Source organism: Mauremys mutica, unplaced genomic scaffold (genome assembly GCF_020497125.1).
Source record: "Mauremys mutica isolate MM-2020 ecotype Southern unplaced genomic scaffold, ASM2049712v1 001001F_np12_obj, whole genome shotgun sequence".
Lineage (NCBI taxonomy): Eukaryota > Metazoa > Chordata > Testudines > Geoemydidae > Mauremys > Mauremys mutica.
This window is the reverse complement of record NW_025423091.1, coordinates 41,107-55,560: the sequence shown is the minus strand read 5'-3', so window position 1 is coordinate 55,560 and position 14,454 is coordinate 41,107. Positions and strand designations below refer to the sequence as shown.

The following is a 14,454-nucleotide window of genomic DNA, read 5'->3' as shown; positions in this document are numbered from 1 at the left end:
AGGACTCCTGGGTTCTCTCCCCGGCTCTGGGAGGGGACTGGGGGCTGGTGGTTAGAGCAGGGGGCTGGGAGCCCGGACTCCTGGGTTCTCTCCCTGGCTCTGGGAGGGGAGGGGAGGGGAGTGGGGGCTGGTGGTTAGAGCAGGGGGGCTGGGAGCCAGGACTCCTGGGTTCTACCAGGCTCTGGGAGGGGAGTGGGGGCTGGTGGTTAGAGCAGGGGGCTGGGAGCCAGGACTCCTGGGTTCTCTCCCTGACTGGCACTGAGGTACTGGCTGACCCTGGGCTGGGCAAGGTGGGGATTCACCCACGAAAGCTCGTGCTGCAAAACGTCTGTTAGTCTCTAAGGTGCCCCAGGACTCTTTGCTGCAAGTCTCTTTGTCTCTCTTGGGGCCTGTTTCCCCTCCCAGCCCTTGTGTATTTACAAGTGTGACGGGGCCCCGGGCTGGGGGCTCCCAGGGCTCCGGGGGAAGCCAGGCAGGACTCTGGGGCAGCGTCTCCCGCAGGGCACCTGTCACCGGGGCCAGGAGCCTGCTCGGCTTCGGGGCCTCCTGGGTCCGACCTCGGCCCCCTGCTCACCCCGGCGCCCCCGCAGCGAGTCCCCCTGGGCGGGGCCCCTGGGGAGCCTCTCACGCCCCCAAAGGGCCCTGCCCCCCCCAGCGACTCCCAGCCAGCGAGTGACCCCGACGGGTTATTCGTCGGGGGGGGACCCGGCGTAGAACAGAGCTTGTGAGCACAGGGACCAGGGGCCGCAGCAAAGTCCGTCGGAGTCTCAAACCAGGAGACTGAGTCGCTTCCAGCTGCCTGGCCCCAGACTCCCACAGCTGCCCCCCTCCCGGGCTGCATCGGACGGGGCACAGGCTCCGGCCGGTGTCAGCCGCTCTCTGGCCTGGGCAGCCAGTCGGCATCACACCTGCCCTCTAGGGGCCTCTGCAGCGATCACACCCCCTGCCCCCCGCACCTAGGTACCTAAGTAACAAGAGGGGAAACTGAGGCACGCACAATATTCAGACACACCATTAAGGACATTCCTACTTTGTCACAACAGTCAGAGCCCTTTGGGCCACAAACTCTCTCAGCTGGGCTCTGTGCAGCACCTGGCACTGGGGGGGCTGATCTCAATCTGCACCTCCATATCCCACCCCCCACCCCAGCTCCTCCTCTGCCCTGTGCCCCCCATCGCCCCCCCCGCGCGCCCCTTGCCCCAGGGGACTCTGCTCCTGTCCCCCGGCAGATCATTTAACAAAGGAGTCGTGGGATCGATGTTGACTCCTCGGCTGAGAGCCGCAGGCCGCGGCCTGGTCCGGCGTCGCCAGCCCTGCCCTGCTCCAGACAGCTTGACTGATGACACACATTAAATAGTTAATCCGCCTGATTGAATGTTTGCTTCCTCCAAATTGAAACATTAAACAACAACGGGGCTCGAGGAGGCGGCGACAAATCAGTCATGAAAGATTCATTTTCTCCCGAATAATGTATCTCATGAGCTTGGAATATACAAATAGCCGGGCGGGTGGGACGGAAACCCCCCTTCCTGCACCGCGGCAGGCCTGAGACCACCCACTGCCTCCTGCAAAGAACCCAGGAGTCCTGGCTCCCAGCCCCTCTGCTCTAACCACCAGCCCCCACTCCCCTCCCAGAGCCAGGGAGAGAACCCAGGAGTCCTGGCTCCCAGCCCTGCTGCTGTAACCCCCCAGAGCCCACTCCCCTTCCAGAGCCAGGGAGAGAACCCAGGAGTCCTGGCTCCCAGCCCCTCTGCTCTAGCCACTAGACCCCACTCCCCTCCCAGAGCCAGGGAGAGAACCCAGGAGTCCTGGCTCCCAGCCCCCCTGCTGTAACCCACCAGCCCCCACTCCCCTCCCAGAGCCAGGGAGAGAACCCAGGAGTCCTGGCTCCCAGCCCCCCTGCTGTAACCCACCAGCCCCCACTCCCCTCCCAGAGCCAGGGAGAGAACCCAGGAGTCCTGGCTCCCAGCCCCCCCTGCTCTAACCCACCAGCCCCCACTCCCCTCCCAGAGCCAGGGAGAGAACCCAGGAGTCCTGGCTCCCAAGCTATGAAGACACCCACTAGAGATGTGGGCTCCACCCTGGCTCTTTCCCGCAGGAGCTCGGCGGGAGGAGGAAAAGGGAACCTGACTCAAAGGAGTTTTGTGTTGGGGTCGGTAGGAGCTGGCAGGCGAAGGTGCTGGCCCAGGGCCCACCTGCCCATAGCAGCAGTCCTGGGGTAATGCCAGTCGGAGCCACGCCACCCAGGGCAGAGCCCAGCCCACAGCCCGGTCCCCAACACGTTGGTGCCTTTTCAAACCATGTCACGGAGTGTGGGGGAGCCAGGCCCTGCCCCCCGGTCTCCCTGCGATTCCCCAGGACTCTCAGCCAGCCAGGAAAGCAGAAGGTTTATTTAGACGACAGGAACACAGCCCAGGACAGGGTCTTGCAGGCACAGATAACCGGATCCCCCCGGTTAGGTCCATCTTGGGGGCCCAGGAGCCCCACAGCCCCCTCGGGGATCAGAGCTCGGTCTCCCTGCCGCCCCTCTGTCCCCAGCCAGCTCCAGTCTGCCCAGCCCCCTCCGGCCCCTCCTCTCTGCTCAGCTTCTCTCCCGGGCCAGGAGGTCACCTGACCCCTTTGTCTCCCACACCTCTAGCCCGCACCTTTGCAGGGAGGGGCCGGGCCATCCGTTGCTAGGAGACAGAGTGTCAGGCATTTGCTGCTAGAAACTTAGGATCTGTCCCCAGCCCCCAGTGCGACCAGTCCCACTTCGTCACAAACCAGACCGGAGAGTTTCCCTGAGTCAGACCCAGTGAGAGCCGGGACTGGCAAAGCACAGGGAAACTGAGGCACAGTGTGGGGGGGGCCGACAGGGTGGGGGGTGTTCCATGGTGTCATGGACTCCCAGGTTGTGCCCACTCCTGGTCCCGTGCGGTCCATGGGGGGGAACCCCCTTCAGTGCGACAGCCCCTCTCGTGGGTCCCCTCTCTCTCGGGGTCAGGCCCCCCCAGCTCCTGGAGCCGCACCTCTCGGAGCCTCAGCACGTCTGTCTCTGCCGTGGGCCCCCCAGGGAGTCCCCTCGCTCTGGGCCCCCCGGGGCCTCCTCACCCCCGAAAGGGATGATCCCCCCCCCCCGCCCTGTTCTCTACCCCGGAGCGACTCTCCCCCAGCGTAACACAGGAGGGTTATTGAGGGTTGAACCCAGCACAGGAAACTCTCCGGCCTCAGGCCTGGCTCCCTCAGCCCAGCACATCCCAGTCCCCCTGCAGCCAGGGGGGCTCTGCCTGCTCCCCCCTCCAGCCCCAGCCCCCCTGCTTCCAGCTGGGCCTGCGATACCCCCGGCCCCAGGCCCCCTCTGTCCATTGGCTTCTCTCCAGGGAAACAGGGTCGTAAACCGGGGCCTGGGTCTCCTCTCCGCCCCCCTCTGGCCCCTCTGGCTGGAGCCGGCTGGGCAGGTCACCGGGGTCCTCTCCCCGCAGCCCATTGTCCCCACTGGCCAGAACCGGCTGCGACTCCTGAGCTGGGTCTCCGGGTCCCCAGGTCACCAGTCGCTGGGGTCTCCATCCTCCAGGCCGGGCCGGGGTCCCGAGTCCCTCTCCGGTCCTGTGCACCAGCAAACTCCCTCTCCCCCCCCCTCGTTAAACCAGTAACACCCGGGACACTGAGTCCCACTCCCTGCATGCAGCCCCTGGAAAACACAAGAAAATCCCCCACTTCATCACACATGGTCAGTGTCCCTAGGCAGACCCCAATGACACATCCCTGATTTGAACCCCAACAGCACACAAAGAGCATCAACACCCCGAATTCTGAGCACCAAGCTTCAGACACCCCCCACCCAGAGCAGCTCTGATATTGGGGGGGTTCATTTCTCCGGGGCTGGGGTGACATGAATGCTCCACCCGACACCTTCCTGAACCAGATTCTTCAGAGTGGACAAGAGAATTCGGATCCCACATCTCAGGGAGCTGTGGAGGGACTATAGATAGTTAAGGGAGTGTATGAAGATAGATAGATAGATAGATAGATAGATAGATAGATAGATAGATAGATAGATAGATAGATAGATAGATAGATAGAGGGGGTGTCTGGGGATAGATAGATAGATAGATAGATAGATAGATAGAGGGGGTGTGGGGGATAGATAGATAGATAGATAGAGGGGGTGTCTGGGGATAGATAGATAGATAGAGGGGGTTGTCACGGACTCACAGATCAGGCCCACGCGTGGCCCCATGCAGGCCATGGGGGGTAACCCCCTTCAGTGCGACAGCCCCTCTCGGGGGGCCCCTCTCTCGGGGTCAGGCTCCTCCACCTCCTGGAGCCGCACCTCTCGGAGCCTCAGCACGTCTGACTCTGCCGTGGGCCCCTCAGGGAGTCCCCTCGCTCTGGGCCCCCCAGGGCCTCCTCACCCCCAAAAGGGATGATTCCCCCCCCCCCGCCCTGTTCTCTAGCCCGGAGCGACTCTCCCCCAGCGTAACACAGGAGGTTTATTGAGAGCTGAACCCAGCACAGGAAACTCTCCGGCCTCAGGCCTGGCCTCCCCCAGCCCAGAACATCCCAGTCCCCCTGCAGCCAGGGGGGCTCTGCCTGCTCCCCCCCTCCAGCCCCGAGCCCCCCTGCTCCCAGCTGGGCCTCCGATACCCCCGGCCCCAAGCCCCCTCTGTCCATTGGCTTCTCTCCAGGGAAACAGGGTCGTAAACCGGGGCCTGGGTCTCGTCTCCTCTCAGCCCCCCTCTGGCCCCTCTGGCTGGAGCCGGCTGGTCAGGTCACCGGGGTCCTCTCCCCGCAGCCCATTGTCCCCACTGGCCAGAACTGGCTGCGACTCCTGAGCTGGGTCTCCGGGTCCCCAGGCCCCAATCGCTGGGGTCTCCATCCTCCAGGCCGGGCCGGGGTCCCGAGTCCCTCTCCGGTCCTGTGCACCAACAAACTCCCTCTCCCCTCCCCTCGTTAACCAGTGACACCCGGGGACACTGAGCCCCCCCCCCGCCTGCATCCCCCTGGGAAACACAGAAACCCCAAGAAACCCCCCCACTTCGTCACCTCTCTCCCCACTTCATGGCTGAACGGCGCAGGGTCACTGAGCCAGCGAGCTGGGGAAGTTCAGGGCCCCGCCCCTGATGAAGCAGCGGCTGTAACATCGGCCTCCCCCGCACATGGACCAGCTCCATGTCGTACCCTGCAGGAGCGGCTCCATCCCAGCAGCTTGGCATTGGCCCCGTTCCTTGGGTGCAGCCACGTCCGGGCGAATGGGCCGTGCACACGGTGAAGCGCCGCCCAGACGGACACGGCTGCAGTTTGTTGGGGGCCCGCCCCATGGCCAGGCCTCCCTTCCCTAGGGCTGCCCGGTGCTGCTCCCGGGGTGTCTCTCCCCTTCGTGTCCGTTTGCATCAGCACCGCCCCCAGCCCCGTGTCCGAGGCGTCGCTGAACCCCAGGCAGGTTTGTTAAAATCCGGGTTTCCCAGCACCGGGCGCTGGGTAAGTGCCCCCTTCGGCGCACAGAGAGCCCCCTGGCCCTGCTCGGGCCAGGGCACCTCGTCCGGCTTCCCCTTCCGACACAGCCCCGGGAGGGGAGCCGCCAGGGAGCGCCGGCCGTACCCGCCATCCCAGTGACAGCCTGGCCCTGCTCCTTAGTCTGGGGAGCGGCCAGGCCTGGATCGCCTCCGGCTTCGGGTGGCCGCCCCCCCACCATGTGGCCCAGGTATGACCCCTCGGCCATCCCCACCTCGCACTTTCCAGCTTTTATGGTCAGTCCTGCACCCTGGAGGCGACCCAGCCCCCTCTTCACCGGGGACCCATGGTCCTCCCAGGTCTGGGTAAAGACACAGATATCGTCACTATACGCCAGAGCAAAGTCCTCCGTCCCCCTGAGCAACTGATCCCCCAGGCGCTGGGAGGTGCCAGGTGCCCCCTTGAGGCCGAAAGGCAGGACCAGGCACTCAAAGAGCCCGATTGGGGTGGTGAAGGCCGACTTCCCCCTGGCCTCCGGGTCCAAGGGCACCTGCCAGTCACCTTTGGAAAGATCCATGGTGGTGAGGTGCCGGGTTGTTGAAGAACTTCCTTTGATTTGTTTTAAATGAAATTAATGGGCAGCAGGTTTAAAACAAATCAAAGGAAGTTCTTCTTCACGCAGCGCACAGTCAACTTGTGGAACTCCTTACCTGAGGAGGTTGTGAAGGCTAGGACTATAACAATGTTTAAAAGGGGACTGGATAAATTCATGGTGGCTAAGTCCGTTAATGGCTATTAGCCAGGCTGGGTAAGAATGGTGTCCCTAGCCTCTGTTTGTCAGAGGGTGGAGATGGATGGCAGGAGAGAGATCACTTGATCATTGCCTGTTAGGTTCACTCCCTCTGGGGCACCTGGCATTGGCCGCTGTCGGTAGACAGGATACTGGGCTGGATGGACCTTTGGTCTGACCCGGTACGGCCTTTCTTATGCTCTCATGGGTTTGAGGATACAGCCCTGGCTGGTGGTGCCTCAGTTTCCCCACCCTGGGACGGAGGCGCCGGCCCAGCCCTGTCGAGCGCTACCCTCAGCGCTTCGCCCCGCCCCCCCGGGAGGTCCTGTGACCCTCGCTGGCTCCGGCTCCGGGTAAGGACCAGGGCGCTCTGAGTGCCATCTGGCCAGTTCTCCAAGTCATTCCCCATTAGCACCTCGGTAGGCAGGTGATCGTGCACCCCGACCTCTTTGGGTCCCTCCTTAGCCCCCCATTTCAGGTGTATCCTCGCTACAGGCCCCTTGACGGGGGGCCGAACACTCCTCTCAGGGTCACGTAGGCATCGGGCACTAGCTGGTCTGGGTCCACCCCTCGGACCGCGCCAGCGTCACCTCCGCGCCCGTGTCCCAGAACCCCTGGACGCTCCTGTGAGGACCTGGGCCTGTTCTTACCGGGGCTGTGAGTGCTGGGGGGGGGGTTGGCCTGGGAGAACGAGCTGCACTGGGGGGGGGGGGGCGGGAGACTGGCCGGAGGGAGGGACCTGAGCAGGTAACGTGAGACCCCAGGGAGGGGGGAGAGGCCAGGGGACCCCTCTGCCCGGGGAGCTGAACAAAGGGGGGGGAGAGGCTGGGGGGAGAGGCTGGGGGGAGAGGGGGTTTCAGGAGCCGGCTGGGGAATGGAGGGAGCCCAGACGGGGCTCGGACCCCCAAGGGGGCTGTGGTGCCCCTGGGACCCCAAGATGGACCCAATGGGGAGGATCCTGTTGTCTGTACCTGGCCTGTGTCCTGTCGTCTGAATAAACCTGCTGCTTGCCTGGCTGGCTGAGAGTCCTGGTGCATCGCAGGGAGCCGGGGGTGCAGGGCCCGACTCCCCCACACTCCCTGGACGCTCCTTCCCCCCACCTCAATGGGGATGATGTGGGGATTGTCCCCCGGGGCCTGTCCCGCGCTCACCCGGCGGATGGAGTCCGGCCGCTCTGGACCTGGGGCCCTGCCTTCCCCTGCTGGCCTGGCCTGGTGGGCCCCTCCCCCTGGCCCGGCAGTGCCCCCTCTCGGGGGGCTTCCACCCAGCTCACACCCCGCGGGTTCTGCTTGGCCGCCATGTCCTTCATCTGCAGGCACTGGGCCGCCTTGTGCCCCTTTCGGGCACAGGAATTACGTGTCAGCTCCCTCAAGTCCCAGGCGGGGTCGGCCCCCCCTGAGCTGGGCTTCCTGGAGTCCCACCTTGGAGAGGTCTCCGGGTGACTCCCCTTCTGAGCCCCCCATGTGGGTCTCCCTCCTGCCCCCGATCTGCTGTCCACAAACTCATCCGCCAGTGACCCCGCCCTCCGGGGGCTTCCGGTCACTAGCCACAGCTTACAGGCTGGCGGGCAGATGTCACCCAGCTGCTCCAACCCCCCCCGGTTATACACGTCCTCTGCGGGGGTGGCCCCCGCGCCCCTCCCCCGCTTGTGGAGATGTTCCCCAGCAGGCTGGCGACCTCCTTGAACTGGGGCAGCACTTACCCCCTGGCAGGCCCTCGTGGCCGCCGCTCCTCCAGCTCCTCCAGCTCCAGCTCCTCCGGCTCCAGCTCCTCCGGCTCCTCCAGCTCCAGCTCCTTCAGCTCCAGTTCCTCCAGCTCCAGCTCCTCCAGCTCCAGCTCGTGCGTCTGCCGTATGCCCGGTCCCCCAGGCTCCGCTCCTCCAGCTCCTCCGGCTCCAGCTCCTCCGGCTCCAGCCCCTCCAGCTCCAGCTCCTCCAGCTCCTCCGGCTCCAGCTCCTCCGGCTCCAGCTCGTGCTTCTGCCGTATGCCCGGCCCCCCAGGCTCCGCTCCTCCAGCTCCAGCTCCTCCGGCTCCAGCTCCTCCAGCTCCAGCTCCTCCGGCTCCAGCTCCTCCGGCTCCAGCTCCAGCTCGTGCTTCTGCCGTATGCCCGGTCCCCCAGGCTCCGCTCCTCCAGCTCCAGCTCCTCCGGCTCCAGCTCCTCCAGCTCCAGCTCCTCCAGCTCCAGCTCGTGCTTCTGCCGTATGCCCGGTCCCCCAGGCGCCGCTCCTCCAGCTCCTTCGCTTTCAGCTCCAGCTCCAGTTTCCGCACCCGGACTCACAGGTTGGGCCCACGCGTGGCCCCGTGCGGTCCGTGGGGGGTGCCCCTTTCAGTGCAACAGCCCTTCTCGGGGGTCCACTCTCTCTTGGGGTCAGGCCCCTCCACCTCCTGGAGCCGCTCCTCTCTGAGCCTCAGCACGTCTGTCTCTGCCATGGGCCCCTCAGGGAGTCCCCTCGCTCCCTGGTCACTACACAGACTGCCCCCACGGCTACTCCCCGGCTCCCCAGGCACCCCGGGAGCCCCCCTGGGGTCTGGAGCCTGTTCCTCAGACTAGATAGATAGATAGATAGATAGATAGATAGATAGATAGATAGATGGGGAGGGGGGTGGGTGGGGATAGATACAGGGGGCGGCTGGGGCGGATGGGGATAGGTAGATGGGGAGGATGGGGAGAGGTAGATGGGGAGGATGGGGGTAGATAGATAGATAGTGAGGGGGGTGGGGATAGATAGATAGATGGGGTGGATGGGGGTAGATAGGTAGATAGTGAGGGGGGTGCGGATAGATAGATAGATGGGGTGGATGGGGGTAGATAGGTAGATAGTGAGGGGGGTGCGGATAGATAGATAGAGGGGGTGGATGGGGGTAGATAGATGGGGAGGATGGGGGTAGATAGATAGATAGTGAGGGGGGTGGGGATAGATAGATAGATGGGGTGGATGGGGATAGGTAGATGGGGAGGATGGGGGTAGATAGATAGATAGTGAGGGGGGTGGGGATAGATAGATAGATGGGGTGGATGGGGATAGGTAGATGGGGTGGATGGGGGTAGATAGGTAGATAGTGAGGGGGTGGGGATAGATAGATAGATGGGGTGGATGGGGGTAGATAGATGGGGAGGATGGGGGTAGATAGATAGATAGTGAGGGGGGTGCGGATAGATAGATAGATGGGGTGGATGGGGGTAGGTAGGTAGGTAGATAGAGGGGGCGGCTGGGGCGGCTGGGGATAGATATGTAGATAGATAGATAGATGGGGTGGATGGGGGTAGATAGATGGGGAGGATGGGGGTAGATAGGTAGATAGTGGGGGGGTGCGGATAGATAGATAGATGGGGTAGATAGATAGATGGGGTGGATGGGGGTAGATAGGTAGATAGTGAGGGGGGTGCGGATAGATAGATAGATGGGGTGGATGGGGGTAGATAGATGGGGAGGATGGGGGTAGATAGGTAGATAGTGAGGGGGTGCGGATAGATAGATAGATGGGGTGGATGGGGATAGGTAGATGGGGTGGATGGGGGTAGATAGGTAGATAGTGAGGGGGGTGCGGATAGATAGATAGATGGGGTGGATGGGGGTAGATAGATGGGGAGGATGGGGGTAGATAGGTAGATAGTGAGGGGGGTGCGGATAGATAGATAGATGGGGTGGATGGGGGTAGATAGGTAGATAGTGAGGGGGGTGCGGATAGATAGATAGATAGATGGGGTGGATGGGGGTAGATAGATGGGGAGGTTGGGGGTAGATAGATAGATAGTGAGGGGGGTGGGGATAGATAGATAGATGGGGTGGATGGGGGTAGATAGGTAGATAGTGAGGGGGGTGCGGATAGATAGATAGATGGGGTGGATGGGGGTAGATAGGTAGATAGTGAGGGGGGTGCGGATAGATAGATAGATGGGGTGGATGGGGGTAGATAGATGGGGAGGTTGGGGGTAGATAGATAGATAGTGAGGGGGGTGGGGATAGATAGATAGATGGGGTGGATGGGGATAGGTAGATGGGGTGGATGGGGGTAGATAGGTAGATAGTGAGGGGGTGGGGATAGATAGATAGATGGGGTGGATGGGGATAGGTAGATGGGGTGGATGGGGGTAGATAGGTAGATAGTGAGGGGGTGGGGATAGATAGATAGATGGGGTGGATGGGGATAGGTAGATGGGGTGGATGGGGGTAGATAGGTAGATAGTGAGGGGGTGGGGATAGATAGATAGATGGGGTGGATGGGGATAGGTAGATGGGGTGGATGGGGGTAGATAGGTAGATAGTGAGGGGGTGGGGATAGATAGATAGATGGGGTGGATGGGGATAGATAGATGGGGTGGATGGGGGTAGATAGGTAGATAGTGAGGGGTTGGGGATAGATAGATAGATGGGGTGGATGGGGATAGGTAGATGGGGTGGATGGGGGTAGATAGGTAGATAGTGAGGGGGTGGGGATAGATAGATAGATGGGGTGGATGGGGGTAGATAGATGGGGTGGATGGGGGTAGATAGGTAGATAGTGAGGGGTTGGGGATAGATAGATAGATGGGGTGGATGGGGATAGGTAGATGGGGTGGATGGGGGTAGATAGGTAGATAGTGAGGGGGTGGGGATAGGTAGGTGGCTGGCTGGATGGGGGCTGCACACACTGGAGGGCTGTCGGGCCCCATAGCCAGCACCCATCGGTGTCAGTGATGTCACAGAGCCGTGTCTGTGTCTGTCTCTGTCGCTGTCTGTCACCAGGTGAAATGAAAAGGGACGTGGAGCTCGCAAGTGCCCTGTGGGAGGGGGCGGGGGAGACCCCCACTCCCTTCCCAGCGTGAGCATTAGAACCCAGGAGTCCTGGCTCCCAGCCCCTTGCTCTAACCACTAGAGCCCACTCCCCCGAGCCCGGGGAGAGAACCCAGGAGTCCTGGCTCCCAGCCCCTCGCTCTAACCACTAGAGCCCACTCCCCCGAGCCCGGGGAGAGAACCCAGGCGTCCTGGCTCCCAGCCCCTGGCTCTAACCACTAGAGCCCACTCCCCCGAGCCCGGGGAGAGAACCCAGGAGTCCTGGCTCCCAGCCCCTCGCTCTAACCACTAGAGCCCACTCCCCCGAGCCCGGGGAGGGAGCCCAGGCGTAAGTGGCTCCGTGAGATTCAGCGCGTCTCCGGGGAGGGGGGGCTGGGCCCGGCTCCGCGCGTGGGTGTCTCTCGGCCCCACTCAGACCCCACCCCCCACCCTCAGGTGTCTGCGAGAGGCGTGGGGGGGGGGGCAGCCCGGCTGCACGTGGCTGGGTGACAGGCAGCCGTAATGAGCCGTCAGCAGGGGGGGGCTGGGGGCTTGAGCGATGGGTCCCGCATTGTTTATCCCGAACATCATCATTAACGGCAGCTCAACAATTGCCGGCGCCGCAACGGCTGATTTACATCAGGATTTAACAAGCGGGGCGGGGGGGGGGGCTGCCTCCTCCACTGCAGGGGGAAGGGACGGGGGGGCCTCAGCAGGGTCACAGGACAGTGTGAAGTGACTGGCTGAGATCTTGTCACACCCTAATTCCCTCTCCCCTCCCAGAGCTGGGAGAGAACCCAGGAGTCCTGGCTCCCAGCCCCCCCTGCTCTAACCACCAGCCCCTGCTCCCCTCCCAGCCCTGGGGAGAGAACCCAGGAGTCCTGGCTCCCAGCCCCCCCTGCTCTAACCACCAGCCCCTGCTCCCCTCCCAGAGCTGGGAGAGAACCCAGGAGTCCTGGCTCCCAGCCCCCCCTGCTCTAACCCCCAGCCCCGGCTCCCCTCCCAGCCCTGGGGAGAGAACCCAGGAGTCCTGGCTCCCAGCCCCCCCTGCTCTAACCACCAGCCCCTGCTCCCCTCCCAGAGCTGGGAGAGAACCCAGGAGTCCTGGCTCCCAGCCCCCCCTGCTCTAACCACCAGCCCCGGCTCCCCTCCCAGCCCTGGGGAGAGAACCCAGGAGTCCTGGCTCCCAGCCCCCCCTGCTCTAACCACCAGCCCCTGCTCCCCTCCCAGAGCTGGGAGAGAACCCAGGAGTCCTGGCTCCCAGCCCTCCCCTGCTCTAACCACCAGCCCCTGCTCCCCTCCCAGCCCTGGGGAGAGAACCCAGGACTCCTGGCTCCCAGTGTGGGGCCTTGGGCTAGTCACTTCCCCACTCTGTGTCTCTTTCTCTTCTTGCCTTTTGTTTCTTTAGAGGTTAGAGCTCTTTGGGGCAGGGCCTGTCTCCTACTCTGGGTCTGGGCGGCGCCCGGCGCGACGGGGCCCCGATCTCGGTTGGGGTCTGGGCAGCGCCCGGCGCGACGGGGCCCTGATCTCACCCGGGGTCTGGGCGGCGCCTGGCGCGACGGGGCCCTGATCTCGGCCGGGGTCTGGGCGGTGCCCGACGCGACGGGGCCCTGATCTCGGCCGGGGTCTGGGCGGCGCCCGGCCCGACGGGGCCCCGATCTCGGTTGGGGTCTGGGCGGCGCCCGGCGCGACGGGGCCCTGATCTCGGCCGGGGTCTGGGCAGCGCCTGGCGCGACGGGGCCCTGATCTCACCCGGGGTCTGGGCGGCGCCCGGCCCGACGGGGCCCCGATCTCGGTTGGGGTCTGGGCAGCGCCCGGCGCGACGGGGCCCTGATCTCACCCGGGGTCTGGGCGGCGCCTGGCGCGACGGGGCCCTGATCTCGGCCGGGGTCTGGGCGGCGCCCGGCGCGACGGGGCCCTGATCTCGGCCGGGGTCTGGGCGGCGCCCGGCCCGACGGGGCCCAGATCTCGGTTGGGGTCTGGGCGGCGCCCGGCGCGACGGGGCCCTGATCTCGGCCGGGGTCTGGGCGGCGCCCGGCGCGACGGGGCCCTGATCTCGGCCGGGGTCTGGGCGGCGCCCGGCCCGACGGGGCCCCGATCTCGGTTGGGGTCTGGGCGGCGCCCGGCGCGACGGGGCCCTGATCTCGGCCGGGGTCTGGGCAGCGCCCGGCGCGACGGGGCCCTGATCTCACCCGGGGTCTGGGCGGCGCCCGGCGCGACGGGGCCCTGATCTCACCCGGGGTCTGGGCGGCGCCCGGCCCGATGGGGCCCTGATCTCGGCTGGGGTCTGGGCGGCGCCCGGCGCGACGGGGCCCCGATCTCGGCTGGGGTCTGGGCAGCGCCCGGCGCGACGGGGCCCTGATCTCGGCTGGGGTCTGGGCAGCGCCCGGCGCGACGGGGCCCCGATCTCAGCCGGGGTCTGGGCGGCGCCTGGCGCGACGGGGCCCCGATCTCGGTTGGGGTCTGGGCGGCGCCCGGCGCGACGGGGCCCTGATCTCGGCCGGGGTCTGGGCGGCGCCCGGCGCGCCGGGGCCCTGATCTCGGCTGGGGTCTGCGGGGCGCCCGGCGCACGAGAGGTTCCAGTCTCGGGTGCAGCCGCAGGTGGCGTGTGGCGGTTGTGGGGGTGAGTTGCTCTCTCCGTGCCGGGTGCAGATCCGTGTCCCGGGTGTGGCGGCTCTCGGTGTGGTGGCGTGTGCCTGGGCCGTGTGGGTTTGTGTGTCAGGGTGTGTGGATTCCAATGGCCCTCGGGGGACCCCCCCCCCAGTGAAGCCCCTTTGATTCCTTTCCCTGGAGTCGGCTGCATCCAGCGCCGGGGCGGGCTCGGGGGGGAGCTGAGCGACCGACCCCCACGTCCGGGTAGGGCCGGCCTGGCACAGCCTGGAGACGGGGGTGGGGAGTCCCATGCGCCCTGGTGTGGGAGGGGCCGTGTACCTGGAGGGTGTCCACGGGCCCATGTCCACCGGGGGGGGGGGACCCTTCCCCCGTGCGTCCCGGCTGTGGTTGGTGGGGGCGCAGCTGGGGGTGCACAGGGTGGGGGCCTGGTGGGCGGGGGCCCTGCTGCAGGTGGGGTGGGGACCGGCTGGGGGCGGAGGGGGCCGGGCGGGGGCAGCCGAGTGCGGCCGGCTCGGGGCTGATCAATATTCGATTTAGGTGCTAATTCGCTGCTTTTCTGCAGCTGTCAGCGGGTGATGTATGGGGGGGGCGGGGGTCGCCGCCAGCCGGAGCCGGCTCCACACTAACAATAGAGACGCGGGAATATTATTTATGGGCTCGGACGGGGGGGTCGCGGCTGGGGCCGCACGATGCCTCCTTGGCCATGACTGACAGGCCGATGGGCAATTTAACAAACAGACAGAGACAGACCCGCGGGGGGCAGCCCCCCCGCCCCATCCCCAGCCATCCAGCCCCGGCCTGACAGCTGCAGGGAACTCGGGGGGGTCCATGTGGGGAGGGGGAGCTCCTGGGGGTGCTGAGGGGG

General features: G+C 65.1%; 1 protein-coding gene across 1 annotated transcript in view; it reads right to left on the bottom strand.

The window, feature by feature from the left end:
• Positions 1–6,010, bottom strand: part of ERFL (ETS repressor factor like) — a 65,762-nt gene extending 59,752 nt beyond the window's left edge. The window contains exon 1 of the mRNA XM_045000756.1: positions 5,581–6,010. Within this exon, the coding sequence (XP_044856691.1) occupies positions 5,581–6,010 (430 nt within the window). The remainder of the gene's footprint in view (positions 1–5,580) is intronic.
• Positions 6,011–14,454: the final 8,444 nt, after the last annotated feature.